The 19,759-nt window shown below is 45.9% G+C and overlaps 1 protein-coding gene and 1 non-coding gene across 9 annotated transcripts in view; both read right to left on the reverse strand.

Moving 5' to 3' along the window:
- The window catches only part of DENND4A (DENN domain containing 4A), a 2,028,245-nt gene that overhangs the window by 912,125 nt on the left and 1,096,361 nt on the right, over positions 1 to 19,759 (reverse strand). For all 8 annotated transcript variants that reach the window (XM_069624248.1, XM_069624254.1, XM_069624251.1 and 5 more), the window contains 2 exons: positions 9,016 to 9,074; positions 1,286 to 1,430 (listed from right to left, as the gene is read on the reverse strand). In XM_069624248.1, the coding sequence (XP_069480349.1) occupies positions 1,286 to 1,430; positions 9,016 to 9,074 (204 nt within the window). The remainder of the gene's footprint in view (positions 1 to 1,285; positions 1,431 to 9,015; positions 9,075 to 19,759) is intronic.
- Positions 7,128 to 7,234, reverse strand: LOC138505346 (U6 spliceosomal RNA). Its single transcript, XR_011280146.1, has one exon. It is a non-coding gene; the product is annotated as a U6 spliceosomal RNA (small nuclear RNA).

The following is a 19,759-nucleotide window of genomic DNA, read 5'->3' on the forward strand; positions in this document are numbered from 1 at the left end:
ACCACTATGCAGAGGTTTATCAGATCCAGATGAATGTGCACCTAACACCTGTGTTGAATTTGCTAGCTCTTGAGCACCCCAAGTGTCTTTTGGCTCACTTCCAAGAAAGACTCTGATGTTAAATCTCTGCTTGGTGCGCACACAAGTGTTTGCCCCAAAACTAAGATCCACAGGTTTACCCCTGAAGGTTGGTGGGCATCTGCTAAAGGACTGAGCGAGCCCCTCCTGGAGTTTACGGCACAAGGGAATGTGTCACTAGGGTGGGGTGCCATTGAAAAAGAGATGAAGAATAAATATGTACTCAACTTATCATCCTTTGGTTACACAGAGTCTTTGAAGGAGGGCAGTGGAGCTTTTTAGAATAGGTCTTCTGAGTAATCATTGAGTGCTCACACCGAGAGTATGTGTCAGGCTGCACTAAAATGCCACAAATTGTCGTACCTCAGACCCTATAGAGCAAGACTGTGCTCGTCTGACACCCAAGAGTCTCTTGCAGGGTCTTCAGGACCCCACTCTATCCTGAGGAGTGCACAGATCTCATCAGCTTAAGTGGTAGCAGTACATTACCGCAGATGTTGGAGAAGGTCAGCCTTACCAAGAAGAGGATGAATGTGACAAAATAATGATTATAAAAATCAACAAGTTACTTACTTAGTGAAAGAAGAATGTTCTGCTTTCCATATCAAATCTAATCAGGGCCTTTTTTCCGATAGAAAAATATCCTACATACCCATGTCAAATTAACTGTATGGAGCTAAGAAAAAATGATCCTTCATTGGGCCTCATTATAAGTTTGACGGTATCCTGGCGGTGATTCTGCCAGGATACCGGTAAACGGTAATACCGTTACCAGCACTTGGTCCAGTGGAATGTCCACTGGATTATGAGTGCAGGTAACGGTGGTAACTTTCAGACAGAACTCCATGGGGGAGTTTGACGGTTTTACATTACTGGCACCTGTAAAACCGGCTATTTCTGCAAGTATGGTGGCAAAATGAACTCCAGCTTTTAAGGCGACCTTCCCAGAAAACCAGAACTTTGCTGGTGCAGAAACGTAGACCGGCAAAGTTGTAATAATGAGGCCCATTATCTTTTTTCCTTACTTTACGCACACACACAGCTACATGCACACACGTCTCGGTTTTACTGACACCTATGAAATACCTAATGGTACTTCATAAAATCGCTCACATAAAGGACTCATCGATACTGAGATGACAAAAGGAAAAGAAAATAAACCTGTTAGTTTACATAAAACTCTGTTGAAACAGGAAAGGCAACTTACGGAGACCAATGCCTCGGTTACACTGGTTAGGACTGAGGGTCGTAAGGAATGGATGAGGATTTTGTGTTCTGTGACAGCAAACACCAGCAGCGTGACAGCGTTCTCTGGGCCTAGATTCTGCAGCAGCGTGGAAAACTTACCCCCACTGAAAGAGAAAGATGGGAGAGGTGGCAGGAAATATTAGAGGAGTCATACGATGCATCTGTTTTGGTCACTATTATTTGAAGCTCATAATGACAAACACAGGAGGCTAAAAGGGGCAAGCATTTGGGATGGGGGTTGATTCTGGTAGTAGCAAGGAAATGAGCAAGGGTTTGTTCAGAAGGCTATTGCAACCTAAATCTACTTGTTCATCACCGTCCTCATATGAGGGTGGGTCATGTCCTGGAAATGGCACCCCTGCTAGCCCTTTAAACTTCCCCAAAACGCATGTTTAACTCATCCTAAGCAGTCTCAGGTATAAAGCACCTAAACCGGATTTTCACTTTCCTTTGATTCAGACATACTTCATTGGTTACTGATTTTTTTTCACAGTGGACCTTACCATGCCTTCTGGCGACCTGAGATCCTGGCACTTTTTTCAGTGTTTTGAGACAATCCCTTTTATTTCTTTATCCCTCCATGTTATTAGCGGACAGTGAGTAGGGGGCAAAGTTGTGGTACAACAAATGGTTCATTCCCTTCTCTCTTTCTGCACAAAGTCACCAAAGCCCCCTGCCCCTTCGGCAGCAGCAAGCAACAGTTGTCAACTCAGAATATGGAATACTATAGAGCTACCACAAGGACAAGTGTCCTCTGGCTTCCACCCGTCCCTGGTTCCTCCGTAGGACACAGCATAAGACCCTTCAAAGTCCATTGGTTAAGCTATTTCTGTGCGGTAGCTGGAATATGAGGGTAACTAAGTTGTCTCAATTTAGGGGGTGGACTATCACATAGGCTCATGATTATTCTGCCCATGTAGTCACATTTGACTGAGTTCCTAAGTCTCCCTGTAAATATGACATTTGTGAATGGCACAGCTTACGACCTGCCTGCTTACCTGCTTCCTTTATAAATGTTTCTCTGAGGTGTCTCCAAATGTACATCTGTATTGTTGATCTGATTACAAATTGATCTACTAGGGGCACTGGAGGTCTCTTTTGAAAGTTTTTAGTTTAACATAAAAACATAACTGATCTGAATTTTCTGTAGGAATCTCTGGTTTCAACATAACAGCAACGTTAAGTCAGAGATTTCTTCTGGAACATTGTGATCTCCGTTATTTATTTATTTTGCTTGTTCGATACATTACTCAAGGATGTTTCCACCTCTTTCCTGGAAATCCTGGTTACCTCAGTCAATAGAGCTTCAAAGTCTTAACATCTTGATCCTGGGTTGAAGCCCCACATTCAGAAGGAACATGAGATACAAGATCTCAGTACTGTCAGATGGATTCCTCCGTTGGGTGTTGTGACAGGGCGAGTGACATGTGTGCCTGAGTGCAGGCCCCCTCACCACCTCTCCTTACCTGCAAAGATGATGGCGGCCGGGCAAAAGAAGCAACACAGAAGCTGCGATAAAGACACTAGAGCAGTGGTCTACAAAAACAAAGGGGTGCCGCGAGTGGCACAACACCGGCTGCCTAACACCGGATGATGTAGAAAAGGACTGCAGAAAACCAAGGGGTGCCAGAGCACCCACAAAACCGGCCGTCAAAGAAGCAAGGCTCCAGTTGACAGCGTCAGCTGGAGCCTGCACTGGGACAGGCCTCCACCAGCCGACAAGGGACATTCTATTAATAAATGGAGCAAAAGTGAGTGGGAGAATAGAAGTAGCTATTGGTATAGAGTGAAACAGAGTAACTAGAGGAAGAGTAGGAAGCTGGGAAGCTGAGTGAGGGGAAGGAGGGAAGAGACGATAACAGATATAGAGGGGTAGTTGGTGGTACAAGCGATAGAACAGGAGTAGGAAAAGAAGTAAGATCGAAGGGTGGAGGTGGAAAGGCTGAGTGAGAGATTGGAGGGACACTGTCGTGGTGGGAGGAGAACAGCCTGATAGATCAGTATAGCGAAGGGTTAGATACAAGAGAGGATGAAAGGAGTAAGCACAACACTGGGCAGAAGAAGGCACCCTTCATAACTCCTTCAGATTACTTAGCGGGCAAGGTCAGGGAAAGCCTAGAAGAACCCTAGGGAGACAGGTAGCCATCAGCTTACGGAAAATATCCATAGTCCCAGTCAGAGAAGATTGCAGGTGGCACTGATCATCAGCTAGTAACATCCCCATTAGGGCTGCCTGGGATAGGGAGGCGGGAATAAGACTGAGGAAGTTGAGACTGAGAGGGACAGCCCTGGCACCAAATCTCCCAAGAAGACCTGGTAGGCCTTAAAGAACCTTCCAGATGAGTCATTCTGACCCTTTGTATTTTAATAAACACCCTTGGACGTACTACCGGAGTCAGCGTTGTTCTTTGTGGCGGGCCACCCTGTCACAGCATAAACGTTTACCATCAAAATATTGAATTACAGTCGCATACTGGTTAGTAAAGGATTCATTGCCTGGTCCCTGGAGTGATTCTCAAGCCTCCTTATCCTGGGTTAGACTGCTTGGGTCCTGCTCCCTTCATATCAAAGGAGATTGACAGATGTTTGGAGCTGAGCACCAAAGCAGATGGTTGTTCATTCCATCCGCATTTGAGCCACAGGGAGAGTTGACATGGCTGGCTCCTGCTTAAGGTAGCTGCGAACATCGGCTGCAGCCAGATCATGGTATGGTGACTTGTGAACAATCCTTCAGTGCAGTAGCATTGTGAGAAGGTGTAGGATGAGGTTACAGAGATGGGGAAGGAATGGCATCGGGGCAGATAAATGGACCCTTGAAGTCTGCTTCTGGATGTGCATGAGAATATGGAAGAAATTTCCCCGGATCGGTGAGAGTGCTCCGGTGGATAGAGGGCCAAACTGCAGAGGTTCCCTACCTCATTCTCCAGCCCCCTGCAGATCTGTAGAATAGAAAGTGACAGTGACAGTGACTTACCCGGGGCTGTTGAGGATTCCTTGGGCTACCATGGCCTTATCCTTGGGTACAGAGTACAACCCTAGATTGAGATTACTACCAAGGGCAGGGTGTGCTCTAATGATAAACAAGCATGGCAGAGAAGAGCATAAGGAAGAAAAATACTCAATTTTATCTGCAGAGGTTGATGTCGCCTCGGGACTTTGGGATGTTATGGCGCCATCACTGTGTTGCAAAAGTCAATGACTAAAGTTTAACACTTTGCTGCCTTCATGGAATCATACTTTTTCTTTTTTTTATAACTCTGTTTATTGATTTTAAACAACATAACATAAGGAAACATACATGAATAAGACATGGATCAGCGATATACATTTTGAAGGCAATTAACCATAACAACAGGGCCCGCGGGGCCAAGGACCGTAAGACATCAATAGGACAAGGCAGACAAACAATGCTAGCAGCGTTACCGATGTACCCCCGCCCGCAGGGCTCATAGAGCATCCAGCCATTTACCCCATATTTTTTCGAATTTGCGGGGACAGCCCCTTGCATTACAGATCCGGCGCTCTAAGGTTGCGCACCTGTTCAGCTCATTACTCCACTGGTTCAGGCTCAGTGGATCGGCAGATCCCCAATTGGCCGCGATAAGTCTTTTGCCTGCCCCCAACGCAATTGCCAAAAACATTTTCTCATATTTGGACAGGTCTACTTCACCCCCAATGCCCAAGAGTACAATCTTGGGGTCCCTAAGGATTGGTGTCGCCAGAGCGGCTGAGATTGTGTTGACACAGCCCACCCAGAAGGCCTGTATTGCCTGACAGTCCCATATCATATGGTAGAAGGTGGCGGGTTCAGTTTTGCATCGAACACATGTCCCGTCTTCTATTCCGCCCCATCTGGCCATTGCAGTGTGTGAGTGGTATGAACGATGGAGGATCCTCAGCTGTATTAGTCTGAGCTTGGATTCTATACCGATTTCTCTGGGGGACATTAACGCCTCCACCCAATCCTCAGGTTCCAAGGGGCCCAGATCCCTTTCCCACTTTGCCTTTAGCCTGTCGAGTTGTGCAGCCCCGAATGAGTTAAGGGCCTGATAGAGAGTGGAAGTGACCCTAGAAGAGATGTGCTGCGGGAGAATATTGGTCTCGATGGGAGAGCAGGGGGGTACGACCGTTGTGTCGGGGAATTGGGTGCGGATGGCGTGGGACAGTTGCGCATGCCGAAACCTGTCGATGGGTGCCAGGTCGAATTGTTCGCGCATGGTCTCAAAGCTCAGGAGGCGACCCTCTTGTATCACGTGTGCTAATGTGTGTATTCCTTTTGACAGCCAGTGACCGAAGGAGCCCATTTTTACTAGTTCCGGGAGGAGCGCATTGTGCCATATGGGTTGCGACAGTGTTGGCTGTCCTTCCCAGCCGATTAGTTTGTGTGCGGCCCACCAAGCGCGCCGGATGTGGTGGGTCATTTTGGGCAGCACCGGGAGTTGATCGTGGGTGGCATAGAGGATTTGGAGCGGTGTTAGCGGGGACATGGTCTCTAGCTCTACACGGGTGTGTGGCAGTGTGGGGTCCGCGTGCATCCAGTCATTCACTACTCCTATCTGTGTGGCCAGGTAATAGGTGCGTATGCAGGGTAAACCGATGCCTCCCTCCCACACCGATCTCTGGAGCGCGTCAAGGGCGATCCTGGATTGTTTCCCACCCAATAGCAGTGCGCGCAGGTTCTTGTCAATGAGTGCGAAGGTTTCTCGGGGGATGGGGAATGGGGCGTTCTGGAGGACATACAACAGTCTGGGAAGGGTCAACATTTTGAATAGTGCGGCCCAGCCCATTAGCGATAGGGGAAGAGATTGCCAATGGGGGGGGTGTCTCTGTTAAACCGCTCTATTACTGGTTGTATATTAAGTCGGGGGTACCCATCAAGCGTCGGGTCGAGCCATATACCCAGGTATTTGAGTTCCCTGATAGAGACGTGATATGGACAGGTCTCCGAGATCGCAGACTCGCCACCCTCAATCGGGAAGAAAATGGTTTTGGCATCATTAACCTTTAGGCCTGCAAAGTGCTGATATTCCCCGAGTATGAGGGAGACCACCTGTCACGAGATACTCGGGTTACTGAGGTATATGAGCAGGTCATCCGCATAGAGCGAAAGGCGGTCTTCTCTTCCTCCCGGCCAGACGAAACCGGTCCAGTTGGTGTTACATGGAATCATACTTGAAGGTATTGTAAGGCCATATGATAGGGATGGAGCTGTCTCTGCAATCGAATGAGGATATATTTATTTACAGGAGACAACGGAAGCATCGAAAAGGCAAATTAATGAAACTGTGAGGGTGAAATTCAAGATAGTGAATGCACTGCAAATACTGGACTTCAACCATGAGTCAGCAGAGAGTCAGTGACATGCAGCAAATTGAAGGCATTTGGGACAGCATGCAGCATATAGCCCTGTGATTTTATGGTAAACTCTAATTCTTTATTGATGACATTCTGGAGAAACAAGAAAAATATGGTGAAAATGGCACAGTTTAAACGGTTGGAATCTGCAGGCTCAGTGAATTCTTTTGATCCCAGCTCTTAGAGATCCTTTGAGGTAAGGCAACGTATATTTTTGTTTATTATTATTGGTGCAGAGATCATTGACTGACCAAAAAGTGCCTGTGGAAGTGTTTCTTCCCGCTAAATTAAGAGTGCTTTATGATGAAGTGACACGGTTTTGAGAATCCTGAGGAAGGAGAGTTTTTCCTGCCGAGGGTAGGATTCAATTTGGAGTTGGAGAGTCTGGTCTTTCTCCCACGCGAACTGCCTTAACTGAATGGTTTTTCTTTTTTTTTTATTTTTTTTTAAATATGGAACGCTTCACGAATTTGCGTGTTGTCCTTGCGCAGGGGCCATGCTAATCTTCTCTGTATCATTCCAATTTTAGTATATGTGCTGCCGAAGCGAACACTGGATGGTCTTTTCTTGACGATCATAATGTAGCCTAGTGTGTCCCTGTGAGCCAGTTATGACTTGTTTGCAGTCTTAGCTTAACAAACCATTTTCCTGGTAGATGGGAAAGAACGTTGGCCCCTTTTTGGATCACAGTTTCGGTGGATTTAGTAGAACTTTATGTCAGGAAGACTACATGTAGTGTCTTGCTGCGGACTCATTGGTGACTGCTTGAACATTCTCTTATGGTCATTTGCCCTGCCTCTCCTTTTCAGTCCTGTTTGTTGCATGACTTTTGCTCAGCACCTGGTTGGCTCGGTCGAAGACTGGGCTCTGCTTGGTATACTGTCATACTGATGAGTGAGTGTTAATGTTCTCATTACTGATAATCTTCATTTAAGTAAGGCTGTTTTAACAATATTAAACACAAAGGCATGCCCCCCAACTGAAACAACCCAGAAGCTTTAACTTTTTCAGAACCGAGCTGTTCCTTTCTAACTTTTTTTTTCTTTACCATACCATTCCATAAACTCGAATGAAAGTTGAATACTTGGTTCATAAGGCTTGCTTGTGTGGCTGGATGTGTGCATCAGTAGTAAAGGGCACGAGTCCCAGTGACCTATGGTATGTCTGGGAGGAGCTACCATGTAGTGTGTGCTGAGGAAGGCCTCCATGCCTAAGCACTTGGACACAGAAAAGGTTGGGTTGGAAAGTCCTGGTTATATGGAGAAACAGCTTGCTGAAAAATAACATGTCCAGATGGTGGCCCCTGTCTAATCCTCTTCTGGAATGGGGCATAACCCTGGGGATGTTGGAATAATGTTAGTATTGTGTAAACTCTTATGTGCCCTTTTGGCTCAGTGTTATGTATGCTTCATGATATATGACAAATGCCGATGAAAACCTCTGGCACAGGTTTACACAAACACACTGGCACACTGGCAGTAAACGAATGCACTTAAAAAGTACAAACAAAACATTCCCTCTACTTTTCAGGTTTTTGGAATGAACTAAAGAATCTACTGTATAAGAATGCATAATCCTGCTACTCTACATACTATCAAAAATAAAAAGAAAGAAAACTACACAGAGAGGAAATAGAACTTAAAAACAACAGTGAATTATAGTTTTGTGCCATTGAAGGATCAAAAGAGATGATACATTTTGAAAATGAAAATGAACTGGCTTTTACCTGTCACCAGAACCGGGAGATGTTATTTTGGTTAACAATTATCCATTGCAAATGTTTTCTATTGAGGAATCTAATTTTTGGGAGGGTGTTTCACAATTTCTAGTTGGTGACAATCCATAGCTCAAAACCCTCTTTGTCTTGTGCACAAAGAACTACACTACTGTGTGCCTGATTACCATGCAAATCTAACCCCCAAAACGAACTTCTACTAGGCCTGTTGAGGTACAAATGTTTTGTCGGAAGGGCACCCGTTCATAATGGTAATTTAATTCTATTGAAATTCCTTAACTTTTGCTGCAATGCCGTGATTGACTTCACAAAGCATAAGCCACATCTAAAAAATCCCCTTTTCCTTGCTCTTCAGCCCCTTAAGATTGTTTATACTTGATCCTCTGCACCCCCACTGTGACATCCCAGTACCAATTTAGGAAGAGAAGTGGAGGAACAGATACACGGTGTAAGCACTATAAAAAACGAATTTGAAGCACTCAATAATATGGCTTCTTAATCTGAAAGAAGCACTCTGCTAAAGTGTTTATTATATAAAGAGGACACACATACCAACTTATGCAGTAAACATTACCCAAAGAAGTGAGCATTATACTTACCTCAAAGGGAGAGGCGATGACACAGGCTGGCTAAGGACGAGGCTATCATGTGGGGAAAGCTACAAAGAAATATACTGTATGTTAAGCACTTGTGATCATCAATATCATTTTCAATCAAGGACCCATATTAAAGCGCCCCATACATCGATTGTAATAAAGAGAAACAAATAGTCTATTCCAACAGCTAATTTTCTTTTCCAAAGCCACTATAGAGAAATTACTTTCTCAAGGGAATGTGTAGTCGTTTTGCATAAAGGGCATCACTGTATTCATCAATGTATTCCTATATCAATGGAGTCACTATAAAAGAGCTCAATGGAGGATATGTTTCATACAAAGGGGTGCCTTCAGGGGGCTCACGATGTAGAGGCCAGAGTATGACACAATGGCACTGTAATCATGTACAAATGAATAAGTGAACTCTGTCCTCAGACCAACTAATTACATGGGCTTTGACTAACTTGAAGCTTATAACATTTGTGTCCATTGACAGCTCAAATACAAAACTATGATGCAGTTACTGTAGGGAGAGGGAACTACAAATCTATATAGGAACCAGTCAGAGTACAACCAATTAAACACATTGTATTTTTTAAGCATTTTTACTTGGGGTTTTCCCATAAGTTTAGATAAACAGGATGTACAGACAAAAACAGTGACAATGTAACACAATATCTTTTGCATTCTATCTTTATAATGATATAGGCAAGTGCAATTTTGAATAAAGGTGCAACACCTACCACTACAAGACCTCTCGCAAAAGCTATTTATAGTGCACAGGCTCTAATTTTTCGCTATATATATTTTTTCATTTCAAGCGATTTCAAAAGAAAATTAAAAGTAATGGCTAACACATATAGATAAAATGGGTTGAGCTCTGATACCAGAGAGTTATAAAAAATACATCTGAAAATAAACGAGAGCAGCAGACTAAAGGGCAAAAAATAAAACAATTGATCGAAGCAAATTGCAATGATCAACATTGTCAAATTCCCTCCTCATCCTGCTTCCATTCCCTGTACAACCAGTATTAATTCGACATGTGCAGAAAAGCATCGTAGATAGTTCAACGGCCTAAATACCTTTCAATAAGTGAACCGTGCTGTTTGAGTCACTAAGTCAACTTATTCCAGATGTATGTCAGTAAGAGTGTTTTTCCAATGTTTTATGATAACTCGCTTATCATAAAACATTGGGCCAGGGTGCTTCAAGTTCTCTTCTTTTTTAAATATATTTTAATTAATGTTTCTGGTTGGAGCAGCAAACTTTACAAAAGGCAAATCAACAACCTCTGTACAATCAGATATCTGACAACAATCACCCTCGAACCCCCCCTGTCTGACAAAGATCTTCATTCCTCTAATTTCTCCCTCCCCGCTGCCCACCTCTGTGATTCCTCACTCATGTAGAGTAGAACAGTTTGCACCCCTTAACCCCTTTCGCCCGGTGCCAAATAAAGTCTCGCCAGATGTGGCTTGAATGTCAGGGGTGGAAATTTAAGATCATAATCCAGCAGGGGTGACCAGATAGCTTGAAACGGGTGGAGCTTTCCCTCTTTTGCGGCCGATACCCTCTCCGTCACCAGTATCTCCCAGATCTTGATCCACCATTGCCCCAGATCTGGGCCTTTTGCTGTTTTCCAACACCAGGCGGTGGTAATATGTGCTGCCAGCACGAGGTGGGTTAGAAGCTTTGCTTGGGCTCCAGACTTTGGGTATACCCCCTCCCATGGAGACCCTAGTTGCAGGGTTTTCGGGCACATCAGCAGTTGGCTACCCATGATTTCATGTATGGTTTGAACAATGTTCTCCCAGAAGGAACGTATCCGGGGCAATCCCACCACATGTGAAAATATGAGCCATGGGCTCCACAGTTCCGCCAACAGGTAGGGGGGATCACCACCTGGAAATGATGAATTTGAGCTGGACAGTAGTACCAACGGAACAATAATTTGAACGCACATACATTGTTTGTCATGCATCTGGATGAGGTATGGGCTCTGGCCCAGTTCTCAGACCAGGTCACATCATCCATTTGGTGGCCTAAATCTGTTTCCCAATGGGTCATGTAGTCCGATTGGCGGGGGGTTAGGAGATCCTCCCTTAGTAATCTGTATAGCTTTGAGATCCCGCCCTTCACCAAATCCTCCCAGATGGTCAATTGAAATGGACTTATGGTCTGAGTGGTTTTCTGTGAGCTATACAGCTATACAGATTACTAAGGGAGGATCTCCTGACCCCCGCCACCCGGACTACATGACCCGTTGGGAAACAGATTTAGGCCCCACAGACCGGCTCCCCCCATCATCACCCTCTTAGAGATTCTAGATTTATTATCCCGCCATATGAAACCCAGAAGTTTACGCTGAAGCTTTTCTAGGATGGTTTTCAGGACTACCACTGGGAGGGAAGAGCAACATTACAATAGCCTGGGGTGGAGATTCATTAACTGCCGTGATCCGGCCCATCAATGAGATTTCTTGCCCCGCCCATCTCTCCAGGTCCTGTTCCAGGGTCTTAATTAGGGGGAGAGGGAGTTGGTCCCATACAAGTCTTTTGGGGATGCCGTAAGCAGAACCCCTAAGTATGCGATGGAGGTCATATCCCATCGGATAGGGCAGATAGCTTGGAGAGAAATTATCTCCTGGGGCAAGAGTCCCACCCCCAAGGCCACTGATTTCTCAAAGTTAATCTCAAATCCGGCCACCCGACCAAAAGCACAGAGTCCCTGCAGGGCCACGTGCAGGGAAGAGGTGACGTTGATAATGGATAAGAGAACATCATTGGCATGTAGGGATCCCTTATGGGGAAAGCCCAATATCACTGGTCCCCGGATCGTGTTATTCTTAGGTATATGCTGGGCAATTGGGTACATAATGAAAGCAAACAGAAGGGGAGAAAAGGGGCATCCCTGCCGTGTGCCACATGTCAGAGGGATCGGGACAAGCGCTTTTGGTTAACCTGGAGGGAGGTGTTTGGGGAGGAATAATTATTGGCTATCGCTTTCCTAAATTGGGGACCAAAAGCAAATGCTTCCAGTGTCATATGCATGAAAGGCCAGTCCACCTTATCAAATGCCTTTGTCGCTTCCAAAGCTAAGAGGGCCAGTTTACCATTTGTCTCTGTAGCGGAATCAATTAGGTTAATCGCCCGCCTGATGTTATCTCCCATTTTCCTACCCTGAATGAAACCCGTCTGATCGGCATCAATCAGACTTGGAAGGAGTGCAGCTAGCAGATTTGCCAACACTTTCGAGTAGATGTTGGCATCGATGTTCAAAAGCGAAATAGGCCTATATCAGGCACAATCTTTAGAGTCCTTACCAGGCTTCAATACCAATATCATGTTGGAGCTTTGCATTGAGGGAGTTGCGCTTCCCATTTCTCTGAACTAGTTGAAAAGGGGCGTCAAGGGTTCAAGCAGCTGAGCACGGAACAGTTTGGAAAATTTAGGGGAGAAACCATCTGGGCCTGGAGCTTGGGCTTTCAAAGAATTGATTACTGTCTGCACTTCTTCCTGCTGGATTGCTGCTTACAGGGCCTCCATGCCCTCTCGGGCCAAATTGTGCAGGGCCGCTTCCGCGATATATTGTCGCTAAGCTTCCACTGATCTATCCGTACTGGCCATGGTCTCAAGCAAGTGCGCCTGCGCCAGCCGCAGCTTGTCCTGTTCTTCATAATGTGTTGCCCCATGTTGGTCTCGGAGACCTATGATAAATACGTTTTCTGTTTTTTGCCAATTTCTGTGCTCGAAGATAATTGACCATGTTACATTTGGTGTAGTATCCTTGCTTGACTGAGAGTAGGGTTTGTGCTGTTTCCTCCGCATATAGGGACTTTAACTTGTTACGGGCCACACAGAGGGCTGTATGGACCTTATGGGACCACCCTTTTTTTTCTATTTGCCTTCAATGTCTAAGATTTCTTTTTCCAGGAGGGATCTGGACTGCTTCTTCCGTTTGTGGTAAGCTGACATGTGTGCAATCAGAATCCCCTGGACAACCGCCTTCATGGAATTCCATGTTGTAGCTGGAGAGGTTAACTCTGTGGGATTTTCTCTGAAGTAATTCCTAATTGCAGTTGCCACACCGTCTCTTAAAGTGATATAGTTTAAAATTGGGTCATATAAATGCCACTGTGGTCTGGGCCCAGGGGATGGGTTCCAAGATCTGATTTGTAGCAGCATCGGAGCATGGTCTGCGAGAACCTTTGGGACAATACACACTTGGTTTGTGAAGGACAAAAGCTGGGGCGAGGCCAAGATCATATCTATGTGTGAAAAGGAACGATGGACCTGTGAGAAAAAGGTGAAGTCTCTTTCCCCTGAGTGAAGCACTCTCCAGGTGTCCACGACTCCAAGTGATCTAAACAGGTGAAGAATGCCCAGTGCTATTTTGTAATCTCTGGGGGACGGAACATGCGTTTTGTCCTTGTCCGGGACGCCATTAAAGTCACCCCCAATGATCACCTGGCCCTCCAGGAAAGGGAGATGGGCTGCTTCCAGATCTGCCAGGAAAGATTCCTGGCCCTCGTTCGGGGCATAGACCGAAATCGTTGAGTGCAACTGACCACAGAGCATCCCCTTCACTCCCACGAATCGACCGCCCAGGTCTGTGAGTATGTCCAACTCCTCAAAGTGAAAATCCCTTGCCATCAAAATCGTTGTTCCCCCTTTTTTGGTACCTCCGGAGGCCAGGTACTGCCTTGGGAAATCTCTATTCCGGAGACGAGCATAGTCTAACGGGTCAAAATGAGTTTCTTGGAGAAACATCACGTCACCCTCCAGGACTTTCAAGCATTTCAACACTGATTTCTATTTCACCAGAGAATTAAGGTCCTTCACATTCAGGGGGATAAAGTTCACATTCTGGTGTGGTGTCTCTAGGCTCCCCTCCGCTGTTGGCTTTCTCCCCTTTTCTGCTGGAAGCAACATGGTAGAGATGTCCCCAATCTTTGGGGTTTTAGGGTGTTTAGACATGCTGGCGGGTTCTTGGATCCTTGGTGGAGATGTGTGAAGGCGCCTCAGGGGGCGACAGTTAATTACGATTGTTACACCAATAGGCCTAGAGATCCATGATGTATAGCCTGCAGTTGGAATGTTTCAGGAGCTTATTGTCACTTGGGGAGCCTCCCGGACGGCCTACGTTGCGGCGAGAGTTGGCTCATGGGTTACGGGTAAAGTGTTGGGTCTGCTAACACACTTGTGGCCGCAGACGCTATGATGTTACCCAAGTAGGGGCAGGCAGTAGGGTGCCTTTACTTCTGTCAGTCCGGGGCTATGGGTTGTTGGGGGGAATTCAGCAGTGCGATCCTTCGCTTTCACTCTGTGACCCAGTTTAGTAGTGCCTCTCCCAGTTTGTAATGCCAGGGATCCGCGCCCGGGCCTTCGTGGACTTTTATGTAGGGAGTAGCGGAGAGCAGATGGGCACTGTCAGATTCCAGAAGGAGGTGAGTGCCTCAATGACTGTCCCATGTTCCAAAAGTGTCCCTCATTTTAGCTTGTGGGGGACGTGAGGAGCTTTCCCAGGTTGACCAGTGCAGGTGCTTGTTTTGCTTTCAGAAGCCACTAGACTTCCAGCTGGGCCGCTATGCTGCGGGCAAGCCCAGATGAAGGAGGCATCCCTACGAATCACGGTGGTACAAGGCTGCTGTGTCGGGGCCAGTGGCCAGCTAATCAGGATTCTATGGCACTCGTAGAATGAGGGTGTGAGAGTCCATGAGGAGCGCCGAAGGAGCTCGGCTAGATGGGGGAGGGGGGGTGGGGGAGCACTCCGGCGGGACCAGCAATGAAGGCTCGGGTGGAGTGAGGAGAGGCCGGAATCCATGCCCCCACAGGACACTGGGATGTGCGGTGTGCTCTGTTGCCGTGCACTCACTGGAGACGCCGGGTCATCCGCCTCTGTTATGTAGATGGGACCAGCCGGGCCGCCTCTGCAAATGCTCGCTTTTCAACAGCGGACGGTGCACTCTCCCTCAGTTCCGTACGCGCCCGCTCGCCATCTTGGAGCCTTTCAATGTTCTCGGGTCTCACTGTCACTTTCTGGCAGGTCATCCGGGCTCCGAGGTAGTAATTAGGCTTCCATCAAGGCACGGCAGGTTCCCAGCACCTTCTGACAGCGGATGCCAAGATCTCACTTTTAGGGAACCGGCAGGGACGTTGTTTTAACTATAATACATTAGACTCAGCACAGAGGCCATTAGCAGAGCAGCCACATCGGTGGAGCTGGAGGCCATGCCCCCAAGCTCTCCTTCTTAATGAGTTAACTATCCACTCCACCACAGTCATCCTCTGCTGGTGGCTGCTGAAGATGGCCAAATGCAAGTGAAGTTGCCTGCAGAATGCTACAACTGCGGGTGAGCTGGGTCTCTTGGTGCCCTGGTGAGTGGTTTGCGAAGGCTACACCTTAAAGGTCCACGAGAAAGTGCAGAGGTGGAGCATTAAAACCGGTTAACTGGTGCAAAGCACCAGCAAATTGCTGGCAAAGCAATTAGGTGCAGTTGTTTTGCACGTTGTGTTTTTACGTGCTCGAAATGTACCTTCATGGCAAGGCTCATTTTAAGAAGAAGAAGAACAGAACAGAAGAAGTTAGTAAACAGAAAGGTTACATATAACCTGTTTAGTAGGGTTGGCACCATCAAAACATGTACTATTGGGCTGGAACTTACACCACGATAAGGAAATGTTAGAAATACCTGAATGGATTGAGCTTGTGAAACCCACTGAGGTGCAACTGAAATTTCCTGTGGCATACAGAGGCGTACACGGGGTAGGGCCTTAGCGGGCAGGACCCACCCAAAATCTGTAAATGCCCATTCAGCAGTGCTTTGTGGGCATTTACAGATGTTAATGTCACTGCGGTGGGTCCAACTACATTAGCTTCAGGTCCCACGTGTTAGACAATTCGGGCTATGCCGCTGGTGGCACAGCTGACATCTGTATTCATACTTTACCCCAATTTATGGCTTGCTTTGCTAAAGGGTCAGGACAAATCCTTCTTTATAGGGTCGTGGATTTTGAATCCACTCGAGGTTCGGTGTTCAAATGTATTTGTAGGTCAGGAGAGATGTCCACAGTATTTATAATCGGTGTCAGCAGAGATTTCTGCAGGAAGACATAACTAAGTCTCCAAATGGCTCCATACCATTATATTACCATTGATTCGTCAAATAAATTGTAAAGAGAATGGTCATCATTAGCATTTGGCAGCAGGAACATTACGAACTCGAAAGGGATATTTCCATGCTCCCACTCTGCACCCAATACTTAATATCATAATTAAACGTAGAATTTGAGCGGCTTTAAATATACTTCTGTCGGTCTGTGCTCCCATCCTGTCATTCAAAGTCACCATGAGGATAACTTTCTTAGCAACTCTGCCTTTTTTCACTTGGACCCGTATACTAACGACGTCTGGCAATATAACTGGCAGTGCCTATAAAGCATGTGTAAGTGTGGGCATTAGATACATTGGTTTTTGTGTGCAGAAGAGTCAACTTATCCATGATAGTTTAAGTTTGTTCCAGCTATTTAATTGAAAAACACGTTAAACCTGAAATATTAGCCTGGAAAGTGTGATACATGTTTTGGTGATGTAGATCTTTAAGTATGTTATTGTTTTATTCAAATAGATACTTCTGTTTCAATTGCTCCATCGCATATGGTGATTCTGTTGTAGTTGTCGCCGTCGATTTTGTTCCCAAAGTACAGCCAGAGTACCGTGCTTCCGTAACACAACGAATGACCACAGGTACAGTCAATCTCTAACTTGGGGCTTGTTGGGAGTGTCTTTGTCATACTCTGTGAATGTTTCTGTAGATTCGATGTGGCAGCATTCTTATATAAGAGGACTGCATATTCTTCATTCCCAGCCGTAAAGTCTAAAGATAAAAGTACAAGCAAGGGAATGTTTCTCCTCTTTGAAACAGAATGTACTGTATAAGCGCCTAACAAGCGAACAATAAATAAATAAAGCTGGGGCTAATGCTGAACAATGCCAAAGACACAAAGGGCCTCATTACGGGTCTGGCGGGAGCCGTGCCGGAAAAACCAGCAGGCTGCTGCCGGACTTGTATTACCATTCCGCCTCCGTGATTGCCGGAATCACCGGGGCATTACAACCCCAGTGATCCGGTAATTCCGGAGGTGGAATTCTGTAAATCCCCATTCCCATGGAGTCCGAAAGGACTCCATGGGGATGGGGAACATGGAAACACTGGTTCCGTCTATGACGGAGCCAGTGTTTCCATGTCTGCCTGCAGGCAGGTGGTGTTAATCTCGCCAGGTCAGACCTGGTGGAGTGACACCTCCTGCCTGCAGGACTCTGAATCAGCCAGTCCGGAAAGAACGGCGGCAGCAGTTTTACCGCCACCGATGTTTCTGGACCGGCAGGGTCGTAATGAGGCCCAAAGTATTTGCAAGTCTACTGCTAAAGGTGACACTAGCCACAGTGTCAGTCTCTCATAGTGTCCCAAAGCAGGATTCGAAATTGATGGCAGATGGGAGCTATTTATCTCCTGCTTCTTGCATAGTAGAGACTGGTAGCTTGAAACGAACTGCTACCAGCAGCTACTTTCAGCTCCTACGGACAACTGGTGCCTTCTAAGCATGTAAATGTGACATTAACTGAGTATTTAAGAAAGTTAATAAAGAAGAATTAGAACACATCTAATATACATGTGAAACACAATGGTTCATACAAAATGGACACTAAATTAAAAGAGCATCTCCGGTAGCTCCTGGTTCCCCTGCGCTCTGTCCTGCCTTCAGGGTGATGCCCGACACGCAGGAGCTGGTTTTATCTCCTGCTCATCGAATCTCAATTCTGTACCCGGCTAAAACCATGTGTAACACTGAGTTGGGTAGCAATAAATAAATAAATAAACATTTGTTATCGGTCAATAGCACCTAGATGTCCATCTAGGAATTAATGCATGCTCTACCAATACGCCCGTTATGTTATGTGGAGAGGTAGCTTGGCTTCAGCTTGCGACACAAACTTTTGGAGACAAAATACACTACTAACAGGGAATATCTATCAAGATATGTGTTCATTATATTCAAGTCTTAGCATTAGAATCCAAGAATGCTTGAAAAAAAATCATAAGTTGAGCCCGAAGTCTCGGCATAAACATGGTAAAACAAGCATATCATCAAGTGAGGGGTTGTTTGGGGCATATCATTTTTCTAGACTGTGGAGCAGTGAAAGGACTTCTTCGGGATATGATGCAATAGAAATCGAGAGACCTTTTACCAAGCTTACTCTAAATCAGATGGTCCTCCAGGTCAACAGATCGCTTCACTGGGTATGGATAGGTATTTCAAATTAACGAGATGGTCTACAATCACCCTGTCACAGCTAGGCTGCAAATGTGGTTTCCAGCATGCCTACATTTTGGAGAAAAACTAAGAGAGGAGCATCAGAATTGGTTCTAAATGACCAGAGAAAGAATATGTCCTTTGTGACGAATGTCAAAGACAATAAATGTTTGCTGGTCACATCAACACATATGAGCTATGTAATGGGAAGGTGTCCTAGGAAATATTTAACCCTGCAACAAAACTATGGTTAATAGGAGAGTTCCTACTGCGCAAATAAACCTGGCTACAAGGCCACTTGACAGATGGAAACAAACGTCACAAGTGGGTCTGTAGGCAGTGGCAGAATCACTCTCCTCTTTGTACATCTTCCAAGACTAGAGCGGCCAGTTGGTTCCACACACATCAGGCTCTGCATCAAAATGTAGGTGCAATGCCAGGACAGGGAGGATACTTCAGTAATCTTGGGGGAGACCCACTAGACAGCTGCAGAACTGATTCCATAGATTGCGATGTGCGATATTAGAATTCTTCACCCCTCTGCAAAAGACTTGCATACCTCCCTTTAAGTAGTGGTGTAACTGTAGATATAGGCTCTATGCACCAAAGCCCAGGGGCAATGTCAGAACAGCAGGGATACCACTTGTTGTCAAGGAGACTCACTAAACAGCTGCAGAAGGCATTCGAGGTAGTGCCATTTCAATGGTGCCCCAACAATACTAAGATTCATCACTTCTGAAAAAGATCCAAAGCCTCCCCGCCGACCCGTCCCCTTAATACATTTAAGAACAGCTGTGACTGTAGATACAGCATATGCGCACCAAAACATAGGGATAAAGCCAGGGGAGCAAGGATATCGCTGGTCTTCAGAGAGATTCATTACTCCTCTTTAGAATAGATTTCCAGGGAGTGACATTTCACAGGTGCCCAACAAAAGTAGGATTCCTCATCCTTGGAAGAAGACCCAGTATTCCATAACAATGCAAAGAAATAAGTGTATATGCGGTATCTGCTACCTCAGTTCTTACCAGTTATTTAGGGATGATATGAACAGGTATTTCTAAACACATAACACAATGCTATTCAGAACATGTCCCAGGTTGCTGTGGTAGTGACCTGCCAGAATCGATTTTTAAAGAATGAAGCTTGCTCAACCACGATTCCTCTTAACTGTTGCCAAAAGACATGTCTTTCAGTTGTCTAGAAAACCCATTAGAACGGAAGATGACATTTGGATTAATATAGGGCATTTAGAAACTGCATTGAGGGGTGTCAGGCTGCCCACTCTACTTGTTTTGTATCTGCCCCAAGGGGGATTGCAACAATCCAGAGAATGGGTCCAGATCCTGGGGCATCGACCACTGCCAGCTGAAGAAACATAATATAAACATACTGTATATAAAAGAAGGTTGGTCACAAACCCAGGGTCG

The sequence above is a fragment of the Ambystoma mexicanum genome, chromosome 11 (genome assembly GCF_040938575.1).
Source record: "Ambystoma mexicanum isolate Mex_15411 chromosome 11, UKY_AmexF1_1, whole genome shotgun sequence".
Lineage (NCBI taxonomy): Eukaryota > Metazoa > Chordata > Amphibia > Caudata > Ambystomatidae > Ambystoma > Ambystoma mexicanum.